Source organism: Lutzomyia longipalpis, chromosome 3 (genome assembly GCF_024334085.1).
Source record: "Lutzomyia longipalpis isolate SR_M1_2022 chromosome 3, ASM2433408v1".
Classification (NCBI taxonomy): Eukaryota; Metazoa; Arthropoda; class Insecta; order Diptera; family Psychodidae; genus Lutzomyia; species Lutzomyia longipalpis.
Window position 1 is genome coordinate 2,124,004 of NC_074709.1, and position 26,857 is coordinate 2,150,860.

A 26,857-nucleotide genomic window follows, 5' to 3' on the forward strand; every position below is an offset into this window, starting at 1 on the left:
CTTTAGTAACTTTTTATAATGTCTAAGAAAATGTTATTTCAGGAGATTAATTCATAATAAATTTCGGAAGCAGATGGCGCAGTTATCAGTAAGAGGGACGCTTCCTTGTAGGTTTGAGAAGATCTCCATTAGAGATTTCAGGACTAGGAGACTTCTAGGAGTTTTTAAGGACTATCTATAAATCTAACGACGAAACAAATAAAAAAATGAAAGATTACATTAACCCTTTAACGTCCAACGTGAAACATAAAAACATTGAAACATGCGCTCTTTTATCGCGATTTTTATTCTATGATTTTTTTTAGAGGACTTTTCTCATTCAGAACGTCTTCTTTGACCCCTTATGCGTGAATTTGATGCATTTGTAACATGGAAAAACAATTACATTAAGAAATAATTGAAAAAATAAAATGTTTCATGTTTGGGTCAGCGTATGACCCAAAAAACCTTAAAGGGTTAAAAAAGACCGGCTACAGATTTAACCGTTTCTTTTTAACTCGACATAACCTAAACAGAGGCAGGTAACCTCACAAAAGTGTGGATAATGGTATTTTTTCACACTCTTATCAGGAAAATCTCAACAATCCGGAGAATGGTGACTCTCGTGACTTTGCAAAATGGGCAGAAAATGCCCCAGCTGGGTTTGGGAACATATCTGGTAAGTAGGAAGGAGTGTTCACAATCAGAAAAAGTTTTGTAATTTGGTGATATTCCAATTTCCTGGCCAGTCTCTCGAAGGGGAATGTGAGGAGACCACCAAGTACGCAATTGACATAGGATATCGTCATTTGGACACTGCCTTCTCGTACAAGAATGAAAAAGAAGTCGGTCGAGCTGTGAATGCAAAGATAGCCGAAGGAGTTGTGAAGAGAGAGGACGTCTTCTTGGTGACAAAGCTCAGCAATATTCATCATGATCCGGAAAATGTGGAAGCAGCCTGTCGCAAATCTCTTGCTAATTTAGGGCTGGATTACATTGATTTGTACTTGATGCATACACCAATGGGCATGGAGTATCATGGAGATGAAGACACTGCACCCAAGAGTACTGCAGGTGAACTCCTCTTCACCACGACCGATTACTTGGATACTTGGCGAGCTATGGAGGGTCTCCTGGATAAGGGCCTCGTTCGCAGTATTGGCATATCGAACTTTAATAGTTCCCAAATAACACGTCTCCTTGCCAACTGTACGGTGAAACCTGTGGCCAATCAAGTGGAGTGTAATCCCGGCATAAATCAAGGACCATTGAGGAATTTCTGTGCCAAGCACGATATTGCTCTGATTGCGTACAGCCCCTTGGGAAGACCTCACTATGCTGCAAAAAATCCCAACTTCCCTCGTCCGGCTCTATTAGATGAGAAAGTAATTGCCCTGGGAAAGAAGTATGGTAAGACTCCTGGACAGATTATTCTGCGCTTTCTGGTCCAGCTGGGTGCAACTCCCGTTCCAAAGTCTGCAAATAAGCAACGGCTGAAGGACAATATTGAGATTTTTGATTTTGAACTAAGCCCGGAGGATCTCTGCACTATGCAATCCTTCAATTCTGGTGAGAGAACGTGTCCTTTTACAGACTACACCACACACAAGTTCTTCCCGTTCCACGATGAATTCTAAATTGAGCTCCCGGGATGATTTTCCAGCAATTTTCAGAGATTCCAGAAATATGAATTTTTACCCTTGCAACCGTTGAGATTCAAAGCAATCACGCAAAAATATATGATTTGACGATAACTTCAAGTCTTTCAATAAACTGTCAGCTCTGTCAAACACTCACACAACTTCATTTCATAGTAATGAGCGACATGTGCGAGTATTTTGTTTTGTTGTAAATAATTTTTGTTTTATCGTGTTTTAAAAAATGAAGAATGAAATATTTGTCGATGGTGTTGTTGTAAAAGATGAGTATTCATGTCAGGAAGCAGCTCCCGTTGTAATAAAACAAGAAATCCTCGAAGATGATGAAGCATCAACGAAAAACTTCTCATGCCAAATAAAGCAAGAACTTCCGGAACCTGAAGAAGAGGCTCCGCAGGCGGAAACGGAGGCTCTTGTGAAGTTTGAGATCACTGAAATTGAAGGGGAGAAATGTACGGTGAAAGGGAAAAAGCGGAAGAGGAAAAATGGGAAGCTGGGAACACTTCAATGTGATATTTGTGATAAAAAGTTCCGGCATCCAACTCCACTGAAGAAGCATCGGAATACCCATACTGGTAAGGATTTCCTCCTCTTCTAAAATCACGATTCAGGGATTTAATTAATTTTTCTTTCCAGACTTGCTTCCTTTGCCCTGCAACATCTGCCAGAAGGTGTTTGAGACAGCGGAGAGTCTCAAACACCATCTCATGAAGCACATCAGTGATAAGAGCTACGAATGTTCTCCCTGCAATCGCAAATTCCTCCATAAAGCTCAACTTGAGAATCACAATAAAATTCTCCACAATAGGTACTGTCCAGAAGAATATTTCTTTTAAAATTCTGAATGTTTTTATAAAAAATATTTCTTTTATTAATTATTAGTAAACCCAGCGTGGAGGTAAAGAAAGGCGTCCGGGAACCATTCATTTGCCCATATCCGCATTGTCGCAAAATGACATGGAATGAGCGTATGCATAAGAATCATGTGGTTACTCACGATTACAGCAGGAACTTTGAATGTTCTGTGTGTGGTCAGAAATTCAAATACCCACTGAGTCTCAAGAGGCACATGAACGTCCACATCAAAGAGAAGCCCTTTGCATGCCAAATCTGTGGGATGGCATTCGCAAGGAAGGCCTACCTCAATGCCCACAGCGCTACACATGTAGGAATTAAAATAGAAGCTGAGGTATGAAGATGAGGGTAGCCTTAGAATGCTTAGAATTTCTGAGGAAAATCCTGAGGAAGAACTTAAATAGTCCGGAACGTTGGCCTTTAATAAAATATAGTTTACCGAGCTTCAGACCGAAAATCCGATCTTTAAGAAACTCATTCATTGTCCACGGTCGTCCCTTTATTTGCTTAGATTTTAACATTAAGTATCTCTCTTTTCAGGATCTTTGAAGACGTGTAAACAATTTCTTCCTACATCAAGAAAGGAGACGTTCTAAGGAGTTTGTTTTAATTTAATTTTATCGTGTTAAAATAATTTTATTCCTTTTTTATTTCTATCGTTAATTCAACGTATAATATAATAACTTTAAAATATACTTTTTAAACGCTTATCCCATGGAAAAGTATGGTAACTGCATAGAAATAATGGAACTATTCGAGCATGGCATTCCAAAATCAATGCAACACCTGGAATGACAGAAGTTACATTCTGTGCTCTAAAAATGAAGATTGAGAAAGAAAAATCTAGTGAAAAAGCACAGGTTTTTGGAACCTTTTTGGAGAAATTTTGAAGAAAGCCTCAATCGTGGGCTAAAAATTAAACAGCACAGAAAAGAAATTAGTTTCTGGGCAAGAAACTCCTCTTTGGACCAGCTAGACGATGATTCTGCCCGTAAAACATGGCTAAATCTTGGTTGGTAAATCCACTTATTTTTAACAATCAACACTAGCCCCACGCTAAGCAACAAAGTAAAATTTTCTAAATTTTAATTTTAATGGATGAATTTTACAGGAAAGAAAAACCAAAAATCGCAAAAAATATCAACCTTTATTGTTTATCAGCATTCAGCAGATTTCTAGGCACAAAATTCAATTATTTAAAAACCAATATAATAAAATAAATCCTCTAAAATTACTCCTTACTCCTCGCTTTGTAATATAATGCGAGGAAAGCCAGAAATCTGAAAAATATGAGAAGGAAGACTAATCCTCCGATATCCAGCATGAAGTTATCCTGGAAATTTTTTTTTAAATAAATTAAATTAATTAAAGAAATTAAAATTAAGGATTGTAAGTAGATTTACCTCACTAAAGTTGAGCGTTTCGAGGACAATAGTTCCGGAAGCAGGGCATGAGATGTTGGCACGATTGCAGGCAATTTCTCCGGGTTCAACTTCAGCCCACTGATTAATGAGCAAAGCTTCGTTGGCATACCTGAACCACGATAAATAGCTCAGCCAGGAGAAATAAAAGGGAACGGAGGCAGAATTGAGGAAGAATCCACCAAAGAGGAGGAAAGGAATTACAACGGGTGGCCCAATGGAGAGTGCCATGGAAGTGGAGGAGCTAATGGAGGAAATGAGGTATCCATATGATGTGGCTGCATTCGCCATGAGGGCCATAATGCACGATGCAATGAAGAAGTGATAGAAACCCCCAATAAGGCCAACCATTGGATAAGCTACGGCAGTAAAGATGATGGGAATGACGATAAAGAGTGGCAATTCCGAGAGTGTTTTGCCCAGGAAGAATGTATCGGGGCGATAGAGGTGACTCCGTGTTTCACGTAGGAATACCGGAAGTTCACCTGTGAAGACATTTATAACGGCAAAAACATTCTGGAACGTCATGTTGGTGAGAAAGAGGAAGATTGCTCCATTTATGTTCATCACACCGGTCTCATCAAGTTTCTGCTGGAAGAAGATCAATCCAATGAGGAAGGACACCGTCTGTTAGAAATAAAAAAAAGAAGCGTCTGTAGATCAGACAATAGTCCAGAATTTCAGGAAAGATTGAGAAAAAAAAACTCACAACTGTCTGAAAGAGGCGAACATTCATGAGAATGGGATCCTTTATCATGCTAATCCATGATCGCCAGAGGATCGCACGAATTTGCACCATCCACGGAGCTCTGTAGCGCATAACACCACCGTCGATCATCACAGGAAGACCATCATTGCACTTTTGATCCTTAATTGTTTTCTTAACATCGCTAGCGATCTCATCGCGATCGTACGCATCGCAGATCTTAGTAATGCTCTCGCGACTTTCCTCTTCATGATGTGATTGAATTGCCAGAACCTGAATGAAGTGATCTGCTGGATTGTAATTTGGAGGACAAGGTCTTCCAACGCTGAGAAAAAAAATACATTTTTTAACAAATTTTTCCAAAACTTCCTACAACGCAGATGTACCTCATAAAAAATTGCGAAGCCTGTGCTGGAGTTCCGTAGAAAGCCACCCTACCATTAGCCATCAGGAGAAGCTTATCAAACATACTGTAGAGCTCAGAGGATGGTTGATGGATTGTCAAGATGACTATTTTACCCTTCTCAACAACATTCTTCAGCACCTGTATAACATTGTGTGCAATAAAGGAATCCAACCCCGATGTGGGTTCATCGCAAAGGAGCAATGGAGGATCAATGAGAGCCTCTGAAGCGAATGATAGACGCTTCTTCTCACCCCCTGAGAGACCTTTGATCCGACCCGGAATACCAATAACAGTGTTCTGGCACTTTGTCAGAGATAACTGGAAGCAAATAGATCGAAAAAAAAATCAAACATCTGCGGAGAAAATTTGTTCATAAATCTTTACCTCCCTGATGACTTCATCCACACGTGCCAACTTCTGCTTGTACGGAATGTCTTTGTCCATTCGCAGTAGAGCTTGGAAGATCAAATGCTCCCTCGCACTGAGGGACCCAATAAAGAGATCATCCTGCTGCACGTAGGCACATCTTGCACGGAGATCCGATGCCGTCAGTGGGACACCATTGAGAGCACGAACACTGCTGCTGGATACGTGAATTCCCGTGGGGGAACGAAAAGCCAATGTGTTGAGCAGAGTTGTCTTCCCGGCACCGGAGCTACCCAAAATGGCCAAAAGTTCCCCACTACGGGCATACCCAGAGACATTCTTCAACAGATGCTTCCTGGTTCGCATTGGAGTGCGATTTTTCCCAGAGAAACATTGACGCATTCGCGTGCATAGGCCACCATTGCTTGGTTGTGATGCCACCTCTCCGAAGACATCTAAATTGTCCCACGTGTAGATGAGATTGCGCGTTTCCACTGGCTGCTGAATGCCAATTTTCACTGTCCCATAGGACTCACGATGATTGGTGGTTTCCGTTAAATCTGGATACTAAAAAAGGAAAAGGAAAAAATAATTATCACGTGAGGATTAAATTCTGAAATCTTCTATTTTAACCGTTTGTCTGTACATCCTTCTGAAAGATCCCAAAGTTTTCAACTAATGATAAAGTGGCGCAAATTGATTATTTTTTCTTACAATTTTCTCTAACTTTTCGTGACTTTTTCTTCCCTTGAAAATGCAATGAAAAATAATTGATCACGATTTTTTTAAAAAAGGAATATAGTCCATGACTTTTAACGGAAAAATATCTAGGGGAACGTGGCTCAATTCGGACCTTTTGAACCTCCAAAGATCTACGTAGAATGAGAAAAATATTATATAAAATAAAAAGCAATATTCTTAAATTTGAAGTAATTTTAAAGCCCATTTAATGCTCTTTTTATTCCCATAACTTTCTATACATTAATAAATAATATCTCAATTTATACCTTATCGTGCTTTTTGTGCTTCTTCCCATTCTTTCTTAGTTTTCCATCCCGCCACATGGCTAGCACGTAAATCCGCAAAGCCATTGCATGAGAAAGTTTAACAAAGATATTCACTTTCTCTTTATCAAAAGTTCTCAAATCTTTAAATAAGAAAAAAGCTGTGTCTGAAAGAAACACAGCTAAATTCTTTCGTGTTTCCACCTGATTCTCACAAAATTTGAACTCCCTTGACTTTTACAAAATCCACCAAAAATTCTTTTTTAAAATTTCTTATCACGAAAGATGCGTACCATTAAAACTTCCGAGCTCTCACAAAAAAATTAAATCCGCCACATTATTTCTCTTCTTAACTTTACAACAATGAAGAGCTCAACACAAAAGTTCTATTTGTGATTGGTTTTCCTCCCATATACACACGGGGAATGATATGGTAAATGTACCAAAAGTCGAGCTTTTGATAAGGAAAGTAGACGTGCGTGTAAATATTTGGGCCATGTCACTTTCATCCCGCATGAATTACTGCACTCCAAGAGAATTTTATTTCTACTTTTGATTCCCTTCTTGCATTCTTTTGCGGGCGCTCTAACAGACTGAATTTGCAAAGGGAAGAAACCATAGAAAATCGCGGCAGAGAGGAAATCCGATAGCTCGTAATTCCACGGAGACATTTCTCAATCAATTTTCTTTAAAGAAATTTTTCTTCTCATTTAAAATAAATCTTTTAATTCTCCTTTAAATGATTTTTTTCCAATTTAAGATGGAAGAAAAATTATAAAACTTACCGAGAATAGTGATTTACTTTGAGCATCTCCATTGAGAAGAGGCTCATTCTCCTCGAAACCGATGGTCATTTTTCCAAACTTTTAAACTCTTTTTCACTTTTTCTTCTTCGCTCTTTAAAATTTAATTTTTTTTAAACACCTCTAAAAGTCAGAAAATTGTACGCAAAATCACATTCCTCAACAGAGAGAATGAAAAAGAAGCAAGAATATTTTTAAAAAAAAGTCTTATCAATAGAAATTATGTTAAATATCTCCCACAAAACACCTTCTAAGATTGTTCTTCTTTAGCACACTTCACCACTCGACAGTTTCCTCACGACTGAACTGTGGTGGCTTGTGGAGCTGTACGATGCTTCCATACACGCGAGAATACGGGCAAATAGACTTTTCTTCATCCACATTATCGGTCATTTAGAATTGCGAGACGCAAAGAGATCCCACAGTGAGATTTTTATCGCGTAAATTGCAAAATTTTAAGATTTATTCTCCAACCTCATTAAATTCAGTGACCTTTCTCTCATTTTTTTTTGTAGGTACATCACCTTGTCACTAATGCTCGATATATTTAGATTTAGGTATCCATATAGGGGTGGCAAGGGATATAAAGGGCAAGGGTTCTTTCTTTTTATAATTTATTAATCCTTTTTTTTCTCTATTAGGGACTATTTCTAATTAATTTCAATTAAAAATTTATCTATTAGATTCCTTAAAGCATAAAACAAGTTTCTAAACAAACCAATCTCTAGAGCAAATTTCCTTCTTTAGAATCTTCATAGAATTAGAAATGTGATTTTGCTTATTTTCATAAACTCTTGTTATTATGAAAATGCGAAAATGCAAAAAAAAATCATTTAAGGAAAATTCATTCATTTTGAGCACGATTTTATTAATTGTAGCATGAGAAATTCAACTAAAAAAATGTCTAGAAAAATAAATTTTAAACTTTCTTAATAATTTCACATAAAAAGTTCTAGAAGTTTTCTTTAACCAAATCTATTTGACTTTAATGTAAATTAAAGCTTTTTATGCTACTTTTATTTATCTAAATTCATTAAAGAAAATGTTCTTCTGTGCCTATTCTTCTATTTCAACATATTTCCCAACAATGTCCTCTATATTCTTTTCAAAAATCATCAGAATTGTTTTCCAATTTCAGATTTATTTTAGGGTGACTCACAGTCAAAAATCAACAATTAAAACTCCAACAATTAGATCCAAAAATAATACAATTTATTCAATGTTAATCATGACTTTCACTTTCAAAACATTTCATTTCAAAAGCAGAATTAGGCCAATAAAACTGAATTTTAGGTCCAACAAGTCCACACACGCGATTTAATTATCATGTGGGGAGCATTTCAACAATCAAATTATTGATTTAATTTCCGGGCAAAACGTCGCTGGATAATAGAAAATATCGCGAGAAAAAGATACAAGAATTAAAAAAAAATGTATTGCTGAAAGAAATTAATAAATAAATTAACCAAAAAAAATAAATATCTCGAAAGAAAATAATCTTAAGCTAGAATAAATAAAACTGCGAAAGTGTTTTAGAACATTTTTGAGCTGTTTTTGATAATTTTAGGCCATTTTATAATTTTCTTAAATTAAAATTTTTTTCAGCAAAATTAAGCACGTATTTTCAATTAAATTTTCATTCTTTAATTAATTCTGACATAATTTTAGCAATCTTCTTGTATATTTTAAAGTTTATTATGTCGAATTTTCTTCAATTTGTTTCCCAAACGCGTTTTTTCTGTATAATTTGAGTACTTTTTCCAATTATTTTCAACAGAATATAAATATCAGTTTTTTTTCTATTCAAATTTTCTTGATGGTGTGTAATTCATCACAGATTCTTTGTCAATAAATTACCTACAAAATAGAATTCCTTTTAATCTGGAATCTCTGAAATAAAATAAAACATGAGATTTAATCCTTTGCGTTGATCACAGAACTGCCTCGGATCAGTATTGTGGAAATCCATCAATGAAAAATCCCATAACGAAACTTCTTAAAGATTTACCCCATTTGTCCAACCCCTCTCAAACGTTTTACAGACAAATAATAACCCAAAACACTCCAGTGGAAAATAATTTTATTTTTAATTATTTCTTTCTCTCTCACTTTCATTTTGCATTCACATTCGCACAAAATTAAATTAGTTGTGAATTAGTAAATTGCATTCGCAATGCCCATGTGAAAATTCTTCTTTTTTTTTCATTTCTAAAAATTATAAACTTAACTACAACTTTTTTTTTCTCTCTCTCTCAGCTCCTTGACACACTGCCATGGGGGCGGCGGGGATTAGAGGATGATTTAAAGTGTAAAATATTGTCACTGCTTATTATTTTTGGAGAAATTATGGGATGCCCAGTTGAGTGAGGTTTTCCATGAATTTGCAAGAGCTTCACTAAATTTTGATCTAAAATGCTCACGTGCCTCATTTTCGGGTAAATCTAGAACCTGAAAATTGTTGTAGGAAAAGAATTTACAGAAAATGTTTTATTTCTCTTCTTGTTTATTGAGTAGGTAATACTTACCAATGTTTCTCTTAAATAATTTAAATCCTTCTCTGAAGACAATTCTGGTAGTCCAGTTGAGATCATCATTGCAAATAATGAGAGTATTAAACATCCGTGTTGTCTTAATATAAGAAATGCCTAGAAAAGAGAGAAGAAAAAGAATAAGATTCTCTCATTTGAAAACAAAATATTTTTTTTTTACTTACAGTCTCACAAAGATTCTGAAAAGTTCTAAATTCATCCGCTTCCCGATCCGTTCGCCCATTGTTGATGACATAGACAAAATCATGCGTCAACACAAAGGGCACACGTTCCCGCCTAAAGCCAAATTTCTCCTTAAAATGCCCCAAAATATGGCCAAAATCAATGTGAAAGAGCTGCCCCGTCTTCTTAACCATGATATTGTCCGAATGCCTGTCCGCCACCCCAAGTACGTACGTTGCTACGCAGTATCCGGCACAGCTGTACGTGAATTCCGTTATTGCTCGCTGAAGAGATTCATCTGTGGTGTTGTGCTCACGCAGCCAAGCCAACAGGGAGCCCTTCTTGAAGGGTGACGTCGCTGAGAACATCCCCTTGACCTTTTGTATATTGGCAATTGTTTCTGCATTGAGTACCACCTCAATCATCCCCAAACGTCTCTCCATACTGATACAGCTGTACGGATTCATTCGAAAATCGTAGCTAAATTTAAAAAGAAAAATTAAAAAGCAAAGTCTTTAAAAGAGGGCTCAAAAGGAATTAAGTTAAGGTTTTTCTTTAGAGGTTAAAGTAAATTATTTTCATGCTAAAAATTTTATTAAAAATAATTTAGAAAAATCAAATGTTTTATAAAAATATTTTAAATTCGAAAACATCGTTAAACATTCAAAAGAAACATAAAAATCTTCTATTGTAACTAGAAAAAATCATGTCAAAATTATAAATAAAAACGTCAAATGTTAAAAAATATGTAAATTTTAAAAAAACCGTCAGATTAAAAAAGCACCATTAAACGTTAGAAATGACACAACAACTTGAAGTTTATACTTTTTTTTTAAATAAATTTTTCTTCCCGGAACTGTTTAATGTGCTTCCCGGAAAGTACCAAAAGTGGCTGGAAGTTGTATAGTCATCCTTCCCATTGCATCAGGAAGATTCTATGGTATTTTAGGAACCTCCTTTTCTAACTTTAGGCTCATCTTTGATGTCATCTTTGGGTCAAAATCTGAGTTGATAAAAATGACTTCTTAAATGGACAGACCCAAAGATGACATCAAGGATCAGCCGGGAGTTTAAAAGGAACTTCCTAAAATCCCTTAGAATCTTCCTGATGCATTGAACAGTCTTCCTGAACAACTTCCATGCACTTAAGGCACTTTCCGGGAAGCACATTAAACAATTCTGGGAAAAAAAAAGTTTATTCAAAAAGTGTACAAACTTCAAATTCCTAAAAGACACGTCAAACTTACAAAATAAACGTCAAACGTTAAAAAAATATGTGAGTGGTTAAAAAGAAACGTCAAATGTTAAGAAAAGCACAATTTAACGTTAGAAAAACACGCCAAAATTGTAAAAGAAACGTTAAAAGTAAAGAAAATGTGTAAAATCTTAAATAAGAAGCGTCAGACGTTAAAACGAACGTCAAATGTTAGGGAAAAACTTCCGTGTTTAAGAAACACCATCAAATGTCAGAAAAGAAATGTCAAACGTTAAAAAACAACTTCTAATATTAGAAAAGTAACGTCAAAAGTGAAAAATCAATCGTTTTGCTTGTAAATAAATGTCAAGTCATTTTTTTAATACATTTTTAACGTCTTAAAATAATTTAAAAAAAAAAACACATTTCCTAGAAAAGATTTCTAGCTACACTCCTTGGAGAAAAATCTTAATATAGACTCACCCATGACTCTTCCATATTCGATCCATTATTCGAAGCATCTGAAGCGTAAGCATATCCTGTCGTAGATCATCGCCATTCTTGAAAATCACATAAATATCATCTCCATGGATGTCTGCATTCTCAAAAACAATCCACAGTGGGCGCATTTTGGAGTCCATCACTTTGCATTTGTCCGTTCTTTTTTGTGTTAAAAAAAGAAGAATTCATTTTAAGTGTTAAAACTTTTTTTAAATAAAATGCAAAAATAATGAGATCTTCCCACCTGAGTGCTCTACACCGAAAGCTGGGATTTAGGGGACTGACGACGTTGGAAATGGTATTTGAGACGTGATTGTCGCCAAAGAATTCCTGCAGAAGAGCCCTGCCCTTCTCACGATTCCCCCTCTTGGCCAGCTCCGAGCCCTCCTTGAGCTTCTCGAGACATTGCATTTGCTTAAGCAAAATGGGGATGTGCTCCTGACTCCCCGTGAGATAAGCCTCTAGTATTAAGCCAAATCTTATTTGTACAGATGGCACTTGCATCTCCGACCGTAGGTGCCAGAAGAGAAAATGCCCAATGCGTTGGTTATTCAGTGCCCGAATAAGGAGGAATTCAACGAGATCCGAATACAAGTACGACTCATGCTTCATCGCCTGCACCAGCTGCAGGAGGTAGAGCAGCAACTCCTCATCGCGTACACGACGAAGGCAATTTACAGCAAAACGTCGTACCGTTTGATCTGCATACGCATAGTCAAGCAACTCAAGGGCCCGCTCCACTGAGACACCTTTCCACTTCTTGAGGAGACTCGTAATCTCGCACACCTCATTCTTGTCATTCCACTCAACGCAAAAGAGGAGACACGGCAAACCTTCGGGTTCATCATGAAGGCAATCGTAGCGTTTTGCCCAAATTGCATTTCTCTCCTGCTCGTGCATCTCATGCAGACGATCATTCTTCAAATATGGCGAAAGGATCTCACGTATTGTTCGCGTATCCTGTGCACTGTCCCTATTGAGATTGTCCTGCTTCGCCAAACGTGACGCATGCTCGAGAATTTTATCCTCTGACGGATACATTATCGTATTGTCCGTTGAATAGCTAAAAGTGAAAACATTTAAAAGTCAATCATAACGCGTCCAGTTATAAGAGTTGGCGTCCCACATCGTGTAGAAGTTTAATTATGCGTTGTAATGCGATTTGTGAGCAAGGTAAAGTTTATTTTTTTTTTACGAAATTCATCAATTTGAAAGACAAAAATGGTTACCTATATCTCAAGTTCTATAACACTTACAAAAATTTCTTGACTAGTTTTGGAAAGGTATTAAAACAGGCTATAAATTGACATAAATTTTAATAATTTTCAAAGTCACCTCCAGAACACAAAATGGCGGCTTTTTGTTTCACAAAAACAGTTTTTTGCACTTTTAGTCATCAAGGAATGCTTCTAGAGGTTTCTAATATTCTAGAAAGTTATAGACAATTGCAAAACCTTTAATTTGATACCAAGTTGAGCAAAATCGGTCAAGCCGTTCAAGAGATATGGCTCTTAGAACTTTTCAAATTCAATTATTTTTGAAATGGCCATATCTTCTAAACGGCGACATAGATTTTTTTTCATTTTCGGACTGGTGGCAGATATTGAGTCAGGCTATAACATATCAAAATTTAAAAGAAATCTATAATGGGGATTCGGAGATATTGCCCCTTAAAGTTAGGCAATTTTTGTTTTTGCTTTTAGCGCCTCTTGCGGCACTTTTTGGAATTTGGAATGTTCTAAACAGTTGTAGAGCTTCTCGAAACCATTGATTTGAGCCTGAGTTGGTCAAAATCGGTCAAGCCGTTCTCAAGTTATATTGAAAAAACACTTTTTGCTTTAGGCCGCCATATTTGCTAAACGGCTTGACCGATTTTCAAGTATGAATTATCGATGAAAACGTCTCACTGAGCTCTACAGCATACTAAAATTTCAGACCTCTAGCTATAAGGGAAGTGGTTGACAGTAGCTCAAAATGGTAGACGGCGTCCATCTTGGATTTTGAAAATTCGGAAAAAACAAAATTTTACACCCACATTTCTATAGAAAACTTCAAACTGGATGTCTCTATCTATTACCATTTTTGAGATATAAGGCAAAGTTTGGACGACCGGATGTCCGGATCAAAAATTTTCGCAATGTGGGATGTCCAAAACGTGCTCATACCAAGTTTAAGCCTGATCTGAGGTGGTCGATTTTTCCGACGATTCCAATACTTAATGTTCACCACGATTGTGGTATACCAACTAATTTAAGACAACGTTAGAAAGGTCAAATTGCAGCTGTACTCACTTGTCAAAGGTCATTGTGATTGCTGAGCATTTGTCATTCCTGGGATTTGGCTCCACCGTCCCAAGGGGATGCAGAAGATCATCCGATTGGGAATCTTCGGCATATGCCCACGAGTACAGGGTGACTGCACCCGTTTTCAGTTGATTCTTGTAGTCAAATACTGTCGTATTCACCCACACAAGTGGATTGATGTACATATCCCTGTTATTATCCCTTATCCTCCGCGATCGTACACCCCCACCCTTGGCACTCTTTGCCGTCTCATACACCACCATACACAGACGCGCCATACGGGGGATGTTGTACACGAAAATATCAAATGTGAGCGTCTCCTCGAATTCCGCAAAACCCTCACTATTGAGAATCCTCTCGGTGGTTTGTTTTGGTTCGCACAGTGACTTGCCACCGTGAAAGAGGCCCACCTGTATGCCAACCTCCACTGTGCGACTCTTGTCGCAATTGAGATCCTTTATTTGATTTATCATGCACTGAAAGCGCTCATGAATGTCCCACGAGAGGGTGTACTTTGTCTTTTTTCGCAGTGTTGTCGTTGAATTGTGATGCTGAAGCGTTGCACGAGATTTGTGATTGATCCGTTCGAGGGATTCGGGCGTTTGGTAGATTATATCCTCGAACACTGATAAATTCTTTATGGATTGCGTCACCACCGTTGGGACACCATTGCGCGATAAAGTATCCTGAAAATTCAGATTTTTTTTGGATTAATTCTGTTGCCTAATTTTTATCCAGATTGGACACAAAATCGAATAGATTCGATTAAACGAAGAGTTCATTACGGATAAAATTCAAGAATTTTGGTTAAAAATTAACTTTTCTAGATAATTTTGAAGTTAAACTTTGCGAAGAAATCAACAACAAAAAATCTGGGCTAATCCTTTTATTATAAAGTTTTATTTTTCAAGTAAAAGAGGGCTTTCGTGGTGCTTTACAACAGATAGATTGATCAATAATTGACCAATTATTGATCAATCGATGATCAATCAATATTTATTGAGCTTTTATTGACTCAATCATTTGTTTACTGGCAGTAGGAACAATCATATTTTATCAGAAGACTATCAAAGAATTTAAGAGACTTCTGAAAGCCCAAAAAAAAATCTTAAAACCCTTTGAAGATTCTTGAGGATTTCTGTACGTTCTACTGAGCATTCTGATGCTTTTTTTAAGACTCCTTAAAGCTTCTAGATCCTTTTCAATATTTCTTATTGACTTTGAAGAGAAAACTAGCGTAGAATTGATGAAGGGAGAAGGGGAATCCGGTTAGCGCCTGGAAAATGTTCTCTCATTGAAAGAAAAACAGATTATTATGACAAGATTGAGTAAGTTTTAGTTTTGTTTATTGTCAAAGAATTGTTTTGGATGAAAAATATTTTTGTAATGTATTGCTTTTTGTAAGTTTTCCCATCTAACTTTCAATAAAAAAAAATTCCTCGCAGTGAGGTGAAACGTTGGGAAAATAATAGTCTGTTTTTCATCCCATAAGAGGACATTTTCCTGGCGCTAACCGGATTCCCCCCTTCCTTTTCTTAATGACGCCAGAATAAATTTTAAAAATTATTATTAGACTCTCAAAATCTTCTGCAGTCTTTCGAAAAGAAATAAAAATTTCTTAAAGCTCCAAAAATGTCCTTTTGAAAATTCTTAATAACTTCTGGAGGATTTCAAAGGCTTTTAATCGCATTTTGAAGACTTTTGAAGCTTTTTAACAGAATCCTGAAGCTTCTTTAGATCTCTTAAAACCTCTAAAGGCTTTAGCTTAGCACCATTAAAGGCTTCTGGGGCTTCTTAAACGTCTAATAAAGAGAGTTCCAGACATTTCATTCCAGTTCCAGGCTTAACGTAATGCAGTTCATGGCTAAACAAAAGGATAATTTACCTGGATGTAGAGAAATTGCACGAGTGGATATTCCCCAAAGAGAAATTCATCCTGCCCGCAGACTTTGAGAATGTAGTCGCTGACGCGATCCCTGTTTAGCTGCTTGTTCGTTGTTAGTGCTTTCTTTGTGAGAATTGTATCGAGGAGTTTGTGTGGTGTCATGTCGTACCTCACGCTGAATGTGAACGATGTCTCCGCTTCCTGATTCTCAAATTTTGCCACCAACACAAAATGATCATTCCGGAAGCGCCCCCGCACAGTTTCGGGGATATCCCTCGTTGATGCCAGTCGTGGTGGAAATTGGTACAGCACCTTATCCGTCCACGTCATCTTTTGCCTCTTCTGGGACATTTGATCACATTGTAGGCTCATTTTGTAGCGAAAGTCATTCAGCTGAGGGGATAAAAAGAGAGAGAGAGATTACAGATTTTGCTGCTGTCCAAGAAATAATGTAAAAATGGTCAAACCTCAGGGTTCTTCATGGAGAACTCATGTGGCACTCTTCCAATAAGGTAGTTGATGTTCTTGTTGAGGGTGTTATTGGTGGAGATTTGCTTCTCGGATATTTTGAGGATGCAAAAGTACGGTTTGACATCGCAAATCCTCTTGGATTCATCCGTTAGCTCATCCGGTCTTGAGAATTCCGACAAGGCGTACAGGACGTACATTGATTTGTCCCTCAGGTGCCCGAAGAAGGGATATTTTTCCGCTTTTTCCCATAATTCCTGTGAAAAAGAGAAAATTTTTATTTTTGAATTTTGTTTCGCGCCAAAAATAAATAGGAGTAGGCGGCACCCGCCTCTGATCGCAGCACTTCCGCCGCGATTGCAGATTCATTTTTATTTTCTGTTTTAAATTAAATTTTCTTATTTTTTGCTTTGTTCGTGGCAGGAGGCATTGTTTCCGGGAAATATTTAAAAAAAAAAAAACTCTGGGGGGTGTTTTTTATGCCGCCGCCCGCCGCTGTTTTTCTAGAAATTCTTTTTATTTGCAATTTTCGCAATTACTCAACGCAGCCCCGCCCCTGGTCATGAATAAACACTTTTGGCATAGAAAAAGTGCAAAAAAACGCGAGAAAATCGCAAAAAACCGGGTAGTTCGAGTTAAATGCACCAATACAGCTGCGTATCAGATGTGGCTGCGTATCAATCATTCCAGGAATTGACAGAACTTTTTTTTAATTTCAACATTTTCTTTACCTCCTTAATGTCCTGCAGCGTGGAATTCCGCAGTGTTATGAGCGGGATGAGAATCCCCGTGGGCATGAGGCACGTCAACTCGATGGAATCCGCGGAATTTCCGGTGCGGGACCAAAAATCATACTCCACAAAAGGCTGCGGTAGGGGCACCATTTTTTCTTTCATAAAATCAAATCTCTCTCTCAAAAAAACAAACTCCTACACCATTATTTTCACACGAAAACACAACAATTTCACGCACATAATACTGCTCGATGCACCCACGACACTTTTCCCCTGTTTCCCACACAATTTTCCGGGGGAAATGCGAAAAATATTTTGCACAAATGCTCTTTTTTGTATTTTGGTTTCTTGGAAATATATTTTATACGCACTGTCATCGAGAAAGTGCAAATATTTCTACGCGTAGAAAATGATTTTCATGTTGGTGTATTAAGACATTTTGAAAATGTTGATTTGGTTGATTTTGCAAAATTTCCCTGCAATAATCCTTCGAAACATGAAAAAAGTGCACAAGAAACTAATTCTGAAGAGGAAATGAAAAAAAAGGAAAATGACTCATTTGTTTTTCCCGGAATTTGACAAAATTTTGTTGATTTGGTTGATTTTGTTTACTGCGGTATTTCTTTACGCGTAGTAAAAGTAGAGGAAAGAGACGTAGAAATTTCCATGCGGTCAATTTTTTTTGTAAACAAAGAAGAAAATTGTGATGCAAATTGCAAAAATTGTGAGATTGTGTCTCCTGAGGAAGCCATCGTGGGATTCCTTCACAAATCCTGCCAGGGTGCAGCTCCACACGGCAGTTACAGCCAGAAGAAGTCTTCAATCTGAGAGGGAACATGTGGCGAAAATCACTGATCCCGACACTTTTGGCCCAGCCACACAAGCTGAAGCCTTCGAGGATTTTGAGGATCCTGGGGATGTAGCAGAGCATGAGAGGATATCCCACAAACCCAGTAGGTCACAGCAGCTGAGCACGAAGCAATACGCGGATATAATAAAGCACCACATCAAGAATCGGAAGATTAAGGAAGCCATCGATGTGCTGGAGGAGAGGATGATCAAGGAGGATCGCGTGAAGCCTGAGAACTACATCTACAACCTCCTAATTGGGGCATGTGGACGTCTGGGGTACACACACAAAGCCTTCCAGCTGTACAATCGCATGAAGCAGAGGGATCTGAAGGTAACCGGTGGGACCTACACGGCGCTCTTCAATGCCTGTGCCACCTCCCCGTGGCCCGGAGATGGTCTCAAGCGTGCCAATCACCTCAGGGATGTTATGCTACAGAAGGGCTATGAGCCCAATGTGACCAACTACAATGCCATGATCAAGGCGTACGGACGCTGTGGGGACATCACCACGGCATTCCAGATTGTTGATGAGATGCGCGCCAAGAAGCTCAAGATTGACGTAATCACCATGAATTTCCTCCTTCAAGCTTGTATTGCTGACAAGGATTTCGGCTTCCGGCATGCCCTCTTGCTGTGGCACAAAATGCGCTCGAGGAAACTCCTCCCGGACGCCTTTTCCTTCAACCTCCTCCTCCGATGTGTCCGGGACTGTGGCCTTGGTGATTTGGAGACAACAGAAGGGGTAATTAAGGAAATCTTGGCTGGATCTGTGGCAGCACGGAATACCAAAATGCTCAGTAATCCGGAAAATCCATCTCCAGAAGAATCCACAGAAATTACTGAAACGATTAATTCGGAAAATTCTTCTTCAACACCAAATCTCATCTCCACTTCCCCTCATTTGGGCAATCTTGTGGCTCTTGGGGAAGTGAAGAAACCAGAAGATAGGCTTCTTCTTTTGGGCGGGATGACGGGTTTTCTCGAGGAGATGCGCATTTGCAACGTTGCGCCGGATATAAAAACCTTCACGGAATTAATTGAGGTGATCCCACCAACATTGGCAGCAGAGAAACTCCTCCTGCGCTTCATGAAGGACCTCAATGTTAAAGCTGACATTGACTTCTTCAACATTCTCATCAAGAAGCGCAGCATGAGATTTGACTATGAGAGTGCAAAGGAAGTCCTTGGGATGATTCACACAGCTAAACTTCTTCCGGATATTGTAACGTACGGCGTAATGGCGCTGGGATGTCAGACTCAAGCGGAAGCTGAGGAATTGCTGATGGTGATGAAGAATAATGACATTCGGGTCAATGCAGCAATTCTGGGTGCAATGCTCCGGCAGGGATGCAGTAAAAACAATTTCAACTACGTCATGTACATCCTGGATCTCTGCGAATGGGAACAGATACGGCCAAATCAGCAATTTGTGAAGCATCTCCTGGAGTTTGAGAAAAAGTGTCGGCAGTGGCTGAAACATGGGGTAAGGCTGAATCCTCTTCCTTTGTAATTTGAGTCAAATCCTGATTTTTAATTTTTTTTTTTTCAGACGCCCTACAAGGAAATTCGGTATTTTACGAGAGATTTCAAGCGTTTCCAGAAGAAGCTGGAAGAGTGGAAGGCAAAGAATGACCTCGAGAATAAATCAACAGAAGAGATCTTGAGGAAATTCTGGGAAAATCCCTACAAACAGTTCAAGGAAAACCAACCAGAAGGGTATGAGGATGAGAAGAATCCCAAACTTCGGCATGAGAAAAAATTAATGCGGGAGCTGAAAGAGTTGCGATTGTAGAAAAAAGAGTAATTAAAAATATTTTAGAAATTGTTTAAAAAAATATTTTTATTTAATTTGAGAAAATTTAGTTAGAAAATTAAAAATTGCAGTGCAATTGGGACACCCTGTGAAGGCGAAACGTCACTTTTGGTGTTTACACGAAGCACGCTTTTTCCAGCATAAATTCTTGTAATTCCTCGGAAGTATGTCGTGTCAATTGGTGAAACAAGGGGCAGAGGGTAAACTGTACATTGGAGAGTACAATGGGCAAAAGTGCCTGGTGAAGGAGCGCTTCCAGAAGAAGTACCGGCATCCGGAACTCGATGCACAACTCACAAAGGAACGGATCCGGGCTGAGGTGAAAACCATTGAAAAGTGCTCCAATCTCGGCATCAGGACCCCTCGAGTGTATGGATTTGATCTCAATGAACGGAAGATCTACATGGAGTACTTTGAGGATGCCGAAACGGCCAAGGAGTACATAAACAACTTGCTTTCTTCCGAAGAATCCCCATCGGAAGTTGATAAGAAGTTGGAAGAACTCGCCACGGATGTTGGAAAGATCCTGGGAAAGATGCATGAGAATAATCTCATACATGGAGATCTAACCACGTCGAATATGCTAATGATCCCCCAGGATAGTGGGAGCAAGGAATTGGTAATGATTGACTTTGGACTCTCCAAGGGAAATAGTACAAATGAGGCAAAAGGAGTTGATCTCTATGTTCTCGAGAGAGCCCTTCTCAGCACCCACAGTGCAGCCCCGAAGCTCTTCTCCACCATCCTTAAGGCCTACAGAGAGCACAACCGGAAGAACTCAGAATCAGCTGTAGGCAAATACGAGGAAGTCCGGGCAAGAGGGAGAAAAAGGACAATGGTGGGATAGAGAGGACATCCGGGATATTTTTATTTTTAAAGGTAAAATAAAATAAATTTTAACCAATTTTGAAGATTTTTATTCGTCTCTTCAAGACATCTCCCATTTTAAGCGAAGAAATGCAAATTTATAATTAATTTAAAGACGAGCCTGCATGCCACCACCAACCATTAGAGTCTCTCCTGTGATGTAGCCTGCATCATCTGAGAGTAGGAATGCTGCTGGTCCTCCCACTTCCTCCGGATATCCCATTCTTCCCATTGGAATTTGATGTTTCATAGCAAAATCGTATTGAGGGTATTTCTGTACCTGAAAGAAAAATTAATTTACGCTAATTTCTTAACTGATTCTTTTAACGTTCTACTTTAGACATAAAATTGGTGTCTATCGGTCCCGGGGCTAAGCAATTTACACGAATTTTATCCTTAATCACGGCACATGCAAAAGTTTTTGTAGCTGATGATAGAGCTAACTTCGATGCTCCATAGAGACCAATATACTAAAACAAAAAGAATTTTTTTTAAAGTTTAATTAAAAATAAATTTCAGTAAAAAGTTTTAAAGGCAGTTTCCTGCCCTAAAAGGTTTTTTTGTTAATTCTACTCACAGGAGAATTTTCGTAAGCCATCACAGAAGATATAAAAAGAATACTTCCACCTCCTTGTTTCCTAATAAAAGGAATAACTTCATTCGTTAAGAGAAAAGTATCCTTAACGTTGACTTGAAATATCTTATCGAATGCACTTTCAGGGCATTCAACCATATCCCCAATATAGGGACTTACTCCAGCTGCAGCGACCATTAGATCAATCCCATTGTAATTTTTTATCGCTTCTTGTAGTAAATTTGCTCGTTCTTCTTTATTGGATACATGGCATTTCACTCCGATAACTTCAATATTCTCTTTGCGAAGCTCTTCAACGGCTTTATTCACATTTTCAATGTTTCGGGAACTCACAACTACTTTTGCTCCTTCCTGTCCTAATCTTCTGGCAATGGCTAGTCCAATGCTAAAAGCATTCAATGATGAGGATTTTAAAATTTAGGAACTTCAATTGTATTTTAAATAAACCAACCCATTTGTAGATCCTGTTAAAACTGCAACTTTTCCTACAAATCTCAAGCAATTATGCGCCATTCTTGCAAATACTTTATTCGATTTAAGGACTATCTGTGCTGAGTTGATGTTAATGATAGAATAAGCAGCCAGGTGGATTCCAATATTTCTTTTAGGCTGTTAATGATAGAGCTTTTATTTGTTTAATTAAAGCAAAATGTACGAATTATTTCTTCAAACCTTTATTGAGCCAATTAAACAGACAGAAAAATATGTAAGAAACATTTTTATGTAGATCACAGAAAGACTTGAATGATTCTCAGTACATGGGTAGTATGATAAGAAATATATTGATTTAAAGCTTAGCAGAAAACTTAAATGTAAAGATTGAAACAACATTCTTAACTCTTTACATGAATATTAAGAAAATTAATTATGTAGTAAAGGGAAGTTTCAGATGCAAAAAAAAAAGAATTTTCAATTTTTTCCTTTAAGTTTAGACATATTTTTGGCTGAATCCTTAACATTGACTTGACACATCCACTTCATTTTAAAGTTTATTAAAAAAAAAAAAACCCATTGCATAAAGCATTCTACATACAGTTGGTATGTACTATCAATTCAATAACAGATCCTTAACAACCAAAGCTCTGCTGGAGCCCTTATCTTTGGATTGTTTCGGGATACTTTTGCTATTAAGGACTAAAGAGACATTTTTTTTATAAACGACTTTGCATTCCTCCACCAACTACCACGGTCTCTCCTGTGATGTAGCTAGCATCGTCTGAAAGTAGGAATGCTGCTGGTCCTGCTATTTCTTCTGGTCGTGCAATTCGCTTCATTGGAATGTCATTTTGAACACTAGAAGAGAATACTGAATCTCTCATGGCCTAAAAAATACGAATTAAAGAAATGAATAATAAGATATTAATAATAAATCTAATTTTCCATTTACCCCATTTAAAAATTTTGTATCAGTTGCTCCAGCTGCTAGGCAGTTTACACGAATATTATCGTCAACTACGGCCTTTGAAAATGCTTTAGTAATGCTCAATAATGCGGTTTTAGCAGCTCCATAAACCCCAACAACCTGTGAAATAGAAGACGTTATTCCTAATAAAATATGTACATAGTTAGTTTAGTTAGGTAGGTAGGTTAAAGGTACTGTTGGCTACTTACCGAAGAAAACTTGTAGGCTGAAATAGAGGATAAAAAGAGAATACTTCCTCCGCCTCGTTTTCTCATAAAAGGAATAACTTCTTTGGCAATGAGAAAAGAATCCTTCACATTAACTTGAAATATCTTATCAAAAGAACTTTCAGGACATTCCGTTATGTATCCTACATAAGGATTAACACCTGCTGCAGCAACCATTAAATCAACACCTCCAAAATTCTTAATCGCTTCTTGTATTAAATTAGCTCGATCTTCTTTATTGGATACGTGGCACTTTACTCCGATTACTTCAATATTCTCTTTGCGGAGTTCTTCTACGGCTCTGTTAACGTTATCAATGTTTCGAGAACTCACAACCACTTTGGCTTTTTCTTGTCCCAATCTTCTGGCAATTGCTAGGCCAATGCTACAAGAAAAATTTATTTACTCTGGATTATTCTAAAGATCAAATTAAAAGGAACAACTAACCCATCTGTTGATCCTGTTAAAACAGCAACTTTCCCTGCAAATCTTACACAATTATGCGCCATTTTAGTAGATCTAATACAATCTATCTCAGCTATCTGGATTAGACTAATTTAAAAGTTAAGAAAATGCCTTCAAAATAATACTTATTTTGTCATGTGGTGGGGCATGTATTCACGTATTAATGCAAAAACTTTATCATCTAATAGTCTTTAATGATGGTAATAAAAGCAAGAGAAAAATTTATTACTTTTTTTTTATATAAAAATCATTGGGACTTAATGATTCCTTCACGATAATAAAAAAAACAGCTAAATTTTCATTTAAAACAGTTTCTCTTAAGGTTGAAATAGTCTTTTTATTTTTTTGCTGATGCCTCGACCATTTAAAATTAAACAATTTTAACAAGAAAATGTTTATTTAAAGATTTCTTTATTCTATTAAGAGTCAAAGAGTTTTTTGTTTAACCTTATAAGATTTCCTATAAACGACTTTGTGTTCCTCCTGCTGCAATTACAATTTCTCCTGTAATGAAACTAGCATCATCTGAGAGGAGAAAGGCGGCTGGTCCTGCCATTTCATCCGGTTGTGCTATTCTCTTCATTGGTGTGTCATATTTAACCGCAGAATAGAATTCCGAGACCTTCATTGGCTGCAGGAAGAGAGATTAGTTACTGCAACAATAAAAATTAATTTTTTTATAAACTATTTTTCAATACAGGTACCTACCCTAGCTATAAATTTTGTATCAGTTATTCCAGCAGCTAGGCAATTAACGCGAATGTTGTCCGCAACGACAGCTCTGGAAAATGCTTTAGTGAGTCCCAAAATAGCCGTTTTTGAAGATGAATATGCGCCAATAAGCTAGAATTAAAAATTATTATTTTAGTTTATAAAAAAAATAAAAATTATACTTTTAGATGACTCACTGGGGTATCCTTGTAAACGGCAATCGAAGATAGAAAAAGAATACTTCCTCCGCCGCGTTTCTTCATATGAGGAATAACTTCTTTGGCAATGAGAAAAGAATCCTTTACATTAACTTGAAATATCTTATCGAAAGCACTTTCAGGGCATTCTGTTATGTATCCAATAAAAGGATTAACACCAACTGCAGCTACTATTAGGTCGATTCCTCCGAAATTATTAATTGCTTCTTGTAATAAATTTGCTCGTTCTTCTTTATTGGATACATGGCATTTCACTCCGATAACTTCAATATTCTCTTTACGAAGTTCTTCAACAGCTCTGTTCACATTTTCAATGTTTCGGGAACTCACAACTACTTTTGCTCCTTCCTGTCCTAATCTTCTGGCAATGGCTAGTCCAATGCTAAAAGCATTCAATTATGAAGATAAATTTAGGAACTTTGGTTTAAATTTTAATAATAAACTAACCCATCTGTGGATCCTGTTAAAACAGCCACTTTTCCCACAAATCTTTTACAATTATGCGACATTAGTACTAATTTAATTTGATGATCTCTTCAATTGACAAATTACAACTGAATCCCTCACTGTGTATATCGCACTTTTATATTACTTTGAACATCAACCTATGTGTAGTGATCATTAAAATTAAGCTATAAAGTGATTTTTGTAATAAAACTTAATTAGTACATTTTTTCCTATAGTTTATTAGTAGGTAATATATTCTTTTTAATCTTTTCAATAATAAACACCTGGATGTGGAAAAATTTAAATTCTACTTTGCATTCCACCAGTTACTAACAACGTTTCTCCCGTAATGAAACTCGCATCGTCTGAGAGAAGAAATGCTGCTGGTCCTGCAACTTCTTCCGGGCGGCCCTTTCTCTTCATCGGCATATCATATTTGAGCTCATGCTCATATTCCGGTGTTTGTTCCACCTGAAAAAGAAACATGTAATCCATTTATTACATTATGAAAAACAAATATTTTGTACTTCAACCATTACGAAAAGGTTTTACAACATTTAATTACATTATGATGGTTTGAAGGCTTTACTGTTTTTAAAAACTTGAATTTAATAGAATTTTAAAAAGATTTTTTGAGAATTATATTTTCTGCGTGTGAATTGAGAGTAAGAATGTTTAATTAAAAGTATTTATGCTGGACTCAGATGGCATAACACTTCTTAAGCTCATGCCATATTATCCTGAATTTCTTTGAAAATAAAATATTTCTTTGTTAATAAAAAAAATTAATTAATTATGATTGATAATTGGTTTTTAACAGATTTCTTTCAAGGAAGTTTTCAAAAAATAAAAAAAATCAAAAGTTTAGCACCTCATTCAGTGAAATCTGACAATTTTCTAGATTAAAATCGCAATTAAAAAAACTTATTGAGCAGAGCTACAAGTTGTAGTTATGTTGTGCAACTGAACATTATTTATTAATTTCTAATCACTCTTACCAAGGTCATAAAGTTAGTATCAATGGGTCCAGGTGCAATGCAATTGATTCGAATATTCTCCTGAGCAAGAGCTCCAGCAAATCCTTTTGCTAGCACTGAGAGACAGTTTTTTGATGCTCCATAAGCAGAAAGTTTCTGAAATTTATTTTTTTGATTCAGTAAAATGAACTAAACTTTAATTTAATGACTGAAAAATTGAATTAACACTTACTGGATAGTATTTATATGCCGCAATTGATGACAAGAAAAGTATACTTCCGCCTCCACGGAGTTTCATAAAAGGAATAACTTCTTTCGCGATGAGAAAGGAACATTTTACATTTGTATCGAAAATCTTGCTGAAGGCCGCTTCGGACATTTCAGTTAAAAATCCTAGATTGGGGTTAGTGCCAGCACAGGATACAAGGATATCAATTCCTCCGTAATGTTTTACAGCTTCTTCAAGGAGATTTTTCCTTTCTTCTGCATTTGCAACATGACACTGAACACCAATTGCATCAATTCCTTCCTTTCTAAGTAGTTCCACGGCATTTCGGACTTTAGTTATATTTCTAGAACCCAAAACCACTTTAGCTTTCTCCAAACCCAGCCTTCTAGCAATGGCTAATCCAATCCTAAAATTATATATATTTTTTTCTTGAGTATTTAGACATTTTTGATAAGTTTTTTTAATCACTCAAAGCCCTTAAAGCTACTCAATTCAACTAACCCATCACTTGATGCTGTTAAAACAGCCACTTTTCCCACAAATCGTTCACCTTTATGCGCCATCTCACTACTAACTGAATGAAAATGCTTTGCTTATGTTTCTATAGATTCACAGACTCTGTTTCAGATTTCTCTGTACTTGCTTTTATATTGCACATACGAGGCTTTTTTTCTGTTAAAGGTAACGATTAACAAGTTTTAGGTCATAGCCTTTTTTTCGAATATTCATATAAGAACTTTATCTTGTACTTTATTATTCCAAAGATTGTCTTCTCAATCACTACACGCGTATGACGTTATAAAGATTAATAAATAGCCTAAAGGGTTAAAGAGTCTAAAGTCGAAATTTATTTATTTTTTAAAGGATGAATGAAAAGACGATTTGTCGTAAAAACACTTATTACCGTAACGGAGCAGGTATTAAAATAAATGATAAAAGTGCTTTTTAATTGATAATTAAATACAACCTAATTAACCAATCAATTGTATTTTTCAAACATATAGAATCAGATACTGTAATGGCATCAAAAAGATATAATTCAAGTCCGCCTAATGAATG

General features: G+C 37.0%; 10 protein-coding genes across 12 annotated transcripts; 4 read left to right on the forward strand and 6 right to left on the reverse strand.

Moving 5' to 3' along the window:
* Positions 1-514: 514 nt before the first annotated feature.
* Positions 515-1,733, forward strand: LOC129794122 (aldo-keto reductase family 1 member B1-like). The gene is made up of 2 exons (XM_055834753.1): positions 515-658; positions 729-1,733. Exons 1-2 carry the CDS (start codon positions 545-547, stop codon positions 1,614-1,616), a joined length of 1,002 nt encoding a protein of 333 aa, XP_055690728.1. The 5' UTR covers positions 515-544; the 3' UTR covers positions 1,617-1,733.
* A 48-nt stretch (positions 1,734-1,781) lies between these two features.
* On the forward strand, positions 1,782-3,202 carry LOC129794136 (gastrula zinc finger protein XlCGF7.1-like). Its single transcript, XM_055834773.1, has 4 exons — positions 1,782-2,212; positions 2,274-2,445; positions 2,520-2,826; positions 3,033-3,202. The coding sequence occupies exons 1-4, from the start codon at positions 1,861-1,863 to the stop codon at positions 3,039-3,041; spliced, it is 840 nt and encodes a 279-aa protein (XP_055690748.1). The 5' UTR covers positions 1,782-1,860; the 3' UTR covers positions 3,042-3,202.
* A 418-nt stretch (positions 3,203-3,620) lies between these two features.
* Positions 3,621-7,501, reverse strand: LOC129794081 (protein white). 2 transcript variants are annotated; one of them, XM_055834687.1, is made up of 6 exons: positions 7,181-7,501; positions 5,410-5,958; positions 5,006-5,343; positions 4,623-4,944; positions 3,896-4,540; positions 3,621-3,825 (listed from the first exon to the last, which is right to left on the reverse strand). In XM_055834687.1, the coding sequence occupies exons 1-6, from the start codon at positions 7,247-7,249 to the stop codon at positions 3,724-3,726; spliced, it is 2,025 nt and encodes a 674-aa protein (XP_055690662.1). In that variant the 5' UTR covers positions 7,250-7,501; the 3' UTR covers positions 3,621-3,723. The 2 variants fall into 2 exon arrangements, with proteins under 2 accessions (XP_055690662.1, XP_055690663.1); XM_055834688.1 differs by lacking the exon at positions 7,181-7,501 and adding an exon at positions 6,025-6,112.
* A 1,760-nt stretch (positions 7,502-9,261) lies between these two features.
* LOC129794063 (phosphatidylinositol 4,5-bisphosphate 3-kinase catalytic subunit beta isoform) lies at positions 9,262-17,388 on the reverse strand. The gene is made up of 9 exons (XM_055834651.1): positions 16,993-17,388; positions 16,261-16,518; positions 15,794-16,186; positions 13,897-14,594; positions 11,850-12,668; positions 11,588-11,764; positions 9,912-10,389; positions 9,724-9,843; positions 9,262-9,646 (listed from the first exon to the last, which is right to left on the reverse strand). The coding sequence occupies exons 1-9, from the start codon at positions 17,155-17,157 to the stop codon at positions 9,518-9,520; spliced, it is 3,237 nt and encodes a 1,078-aa protein (XP_055690626.1). The 5' UTR covers positions 17,158-17,388; the 3' UTR covers positions 9,262-9,517.
* A 32-nt stretch (positions 17,389-17,420) lies between these two features.
* Positions 17,421-19,682, forward strand: LOC129794086 (pentatricopeptide repeat-containing protein 1, mitochondrial). Its single transcript, XM_055834694.1, has 2 exons — positions 17,421-19,330; positions 19,397-19,682. The coding sequence occupies exons 1-2, from the start codon at positions 17,702-17,704 to the stop codon at positions 19,637-19,639; spliced, it is 1,872 nt and encodes a 623-aa protein (XP_055690669.1). The 5' UTR covers positions 17,421-17,701; the 3' UTR covers positions 19,640-19,682.
* A 72-nt stretch (positions 19,683-19,754) lies between these two features.
* LOC129794155 (EKC/KEOPS complex subunit bud32) lies at positions 19,755-20,564 on the forward strand. The gene has a single exon (XM_055834795.1). It carries the CDS (start codon positions 19,827-19,829, stop codon positions 20,505-20,507), a length of 681 nt encoding a protein of 226 aa, XP_055690770.1. The 5' UTR covers positions 19,755-19,826; the 3' UTR covers positions 20,508-20,564.
* A 72-nt stretch (positions 20,565-20,636) lies between these two features.
* Positions 20,637-21,635, reverse strand: LOC129794287 (dehydrogenase/reductase SDR family member 4-like). The gene is made up of 4 exons (XM_055835073.1): positions 21,574-21,635; positions 21,105-21,507; positions 20,863-20,997; positions 20,637-20,807 (listed from the first exon to the last, which is right to left on the reverse strand). Exons 1-4 carry the CDS (start codon positions 21,633-21,635, stop codon positions 20,637-20,639), a joined length of 771 nt encoding a protein of 256 aa, XP_055691048.1.
* Positions 21,636-22,080: 445 nt separating this feature from the next.
* On the reverse strand, positions 22,081-23,260 carry LOC129794288 (dehydrogenase/reductase SDR family member 4-like). The gene is made up of 4 exons (XM_055835074.1): positions 23,199-23,260; positions 22,734-23,136; positions 22,510-22,644; positions 22,081-22,444 (listed from the first exon to the last, which is right to left on the reverse strand). Exons 1-4 carry the CDS (start codon positions 23,258-23,260, stop codon positions 22,274-22,276), a joined length of 771 nt encoding a protein of 256 aa, XP_055691049.1. The 3' UTR covers positions 22,081-22,273.
* A 334-nt stretch (positions 23,261-23,594) lies between these two features.
* Positions 23,595-24,896, reverse strand: LOC129794146 (dehydrogenase/reductase SDR family member 4-like). 2 transcript variants are annotated; one of them, XM_055834783.1, is made up of 4 exons: positions 24,593-24,896; positions 24,125-24,527; positions 23,925-24,059; positions 23,595-23,847 (listed from the first exon to the last, which is right to left on the reverse strand). In XM_055834783.1, exons 1-4 carry the CDS (start codon positions 24,652-24,654, stop codon positions 23,677-23,679), a joined length of 771 nt encoding a protein of 256 aa, XP_055690758.1. In that variant the 5' UTR covers positions 24,655-24,896; the 3' UTR covers positions 23,595-23,676. The 2 variants fall into 2 exon arrangements, with proteins under 2 accessions (XP_055690758.1, XP_055690759.1); XM_055834784.1 differs by having other exon boundaries at positions 23,595-23,869.
* LOC129794289 (dehydrogenase/reductase SDR family member 4-like) lies at positions 24,893-26,361 on the reverse strand. Its single transcript, XM_055835075.1, has 3 exons — positions 26,300-26,361; positions 25,910-26,204; positions 24,893-25,063 (listed from the first exon to the last, which is right to left on the reverse strand). The coding sequence occupies exons 1-3, from the start codon at positions 26,359-26,361 to the stop codon at positions 24,893-24,895; spliced, it is 528 nt and encodes a 175-aa protein (XP_055691050.1).
* Between the last annotated feature and the right edge of the window lie 496 nt (positions 26,362-26,857).

Coding starts and splice junctions, on each gene's coding strand:
- LOC129794122 (XM_055834753.1), top strand. CDS start 545: ATGGTATTTTTTCACACTCTTATCAGGAAAATCTCAACAATCCGGAGA. Junction 659..728: donor TGGGTTTGGGAACATATCTG/GTAAGTAGGAAG, acceptor TTTCCTGGCCAG/TCTCTCGAAGGGGAATGTGA.
- LOC129794136 (XM_055834773.1), top strand. CDS start 1,861: ATGAAGAATGAAATATTTGTCGATGGTGTTGTTGTAAAAGATGAGTAT. Junction 2,213..2,273: donor GCATCGGAATACCCATACTG/GTAAGGATTTCC, acceptor TTTTCTTTCCAG/ACTTGCTTCCTTTGCCCTGC. Junction 2,446..2,519: donor AATAAAATTCTCCACAATAG/GTACTGTCCAGA, acceptor ATTAATTATTAG/TAAACCCAGCGTGGAGGTAA.
- LOC129794081 (XM_055834687.1), bottom strand. CDS start 7,249: ATGACCATCGGTTTCGAGGAGAATGAGCCTCTTCTCAATGGAGATGCT. Junction 5,959..7,180: donor AAAGTAAATCACTATTCTCG/GTAAGTTTTATA, acceptor TTCCTTTTTTAG/TATCCAGATTTAACGGAAAC. Junction 4,541..4,622: donor TTCGCCTCTTTCAGACAGTT/GTGAGTTTTTTT, acceptor TATTTCTAACAG/ACGGTGTCCTTCCTCATTGG.
- LOC129794063 (XM_055834651.1), bottom strand. CDS start 17,157: ATGAAAGAAAAAATGGTGCCCCTACCGCAGCCTTTTGTGGAGTATGAT. Junction 14,595..15,793: donor TGCAATTTCTCTACATCCAG/GTAAATTATCCT, acceptor CTGAATTTTCAG/GATACTTTATCGCGCAATGG. Junction 11,765..11,849: donor TTTCGGTGTAGAGCACTCAG/GTGGGAAGATCT, acceptor AACACAAAAAAG/AACGGACAAATGCAAAGTGA.
- LOC129794086 (XM_055834694.1), top strand. CDS start 17,702: ATGCAAATTGCAAAAATTGTGAGATTGTGTCTCCTGAGGAAGCCATCG. Junction 19,331..19,396: donor GGCAGTGGCTGAAACATGGG/GTAAGGCTGAAT, acceptor TTTTTTTTTCAG/ACGCCCTACAAGGAAATTCG.
- LOC129794155 (XM_055834795.1), top strand. CDS start 19,827: ATGTCGTGTCAATTGGTGAAACAAGGGGCAGAGGGTAAACTGTACATT.
- LOC129794287 (XM_055835073.1), bottom strand. CDS start 21,635: ATGGCGCATAATTGCTTGAGATTTGTAGGAAAAGTTGCAGTTTTAACA. Junction 20,998..21,104: donor TGGCTTACGAAAATTCTCCT/GTGAGTAGAATT, acceptor TTTTTGTTTTAG/TATATTGGTCTCTATGGAGC. Junction 20,808..20,862: donor ACACCAATTTTATGTCTAAA/GTAGAACGTTAA, acceptor TTTTTCTTTCAG/GTACAGAAATACCCTCAATA.
- LOC129794288 (XM_055835074.1), bottom strand. CDS start 23,260: ATGGCGCATAATTGTGTAAGATTTGCAGGGAAAGTTGCTGTTTTAACA. Junction 23,137..23,198: donor TTAACAGGATCAACAGATGG/GTTAGTTGTTCC, acceptor TTTTTCTTGTAG/CATTGGCCTAGCAATTGCCA. Junction 22,445..22,509: donor ATACAAAATTTTTAAATGGG/GTAAATGGAAAA, acceptor CGTATTTTTTAG/GCCATGAGAGATTCAGTATT.
- LOC129794146 (XM_055834783.1), bottom strand. CDS start 24,654: ATGTCGCATAATTGTAAAAGATTTGTGGGAAAAGTGGCTGTTTTAACA. Junction 24,528..24,592: donor TTAACAGGATCCACAGATGG/GTTAGTTTATTA, acceptor GAATGCTTTTAG/CATTGGACTAGCCATTGCCA. Junction 23,848..23,924: donor ATACAAAATTTATAGCTAGG/GTAGGTACCTGT, acceptor CTCTTCCTGCAG/CCAATGAAGGTCTCGGAATT.
- LOC129794289 (XM_055835075.1), bottom strand. CDS start 26,361: ATGGCGCATAAAGGTGAACGATTTGTGGGAAAAGTGGCTGTTTTAACA. Junction 26,205..26,299: donor TTAACAGCATCAAGTGATGG/GTTAGTTGAATT, acceptor ATATAATTTTAG/GATTGGATTAGCCATTGCTA. Junction 25,064..25,909: donor GCAAGATTTTCGATACAAAT/GTAAAATGTTCC, acceptor TTTCTTTTTCAG/GTGGAACAAACACCGGAATA.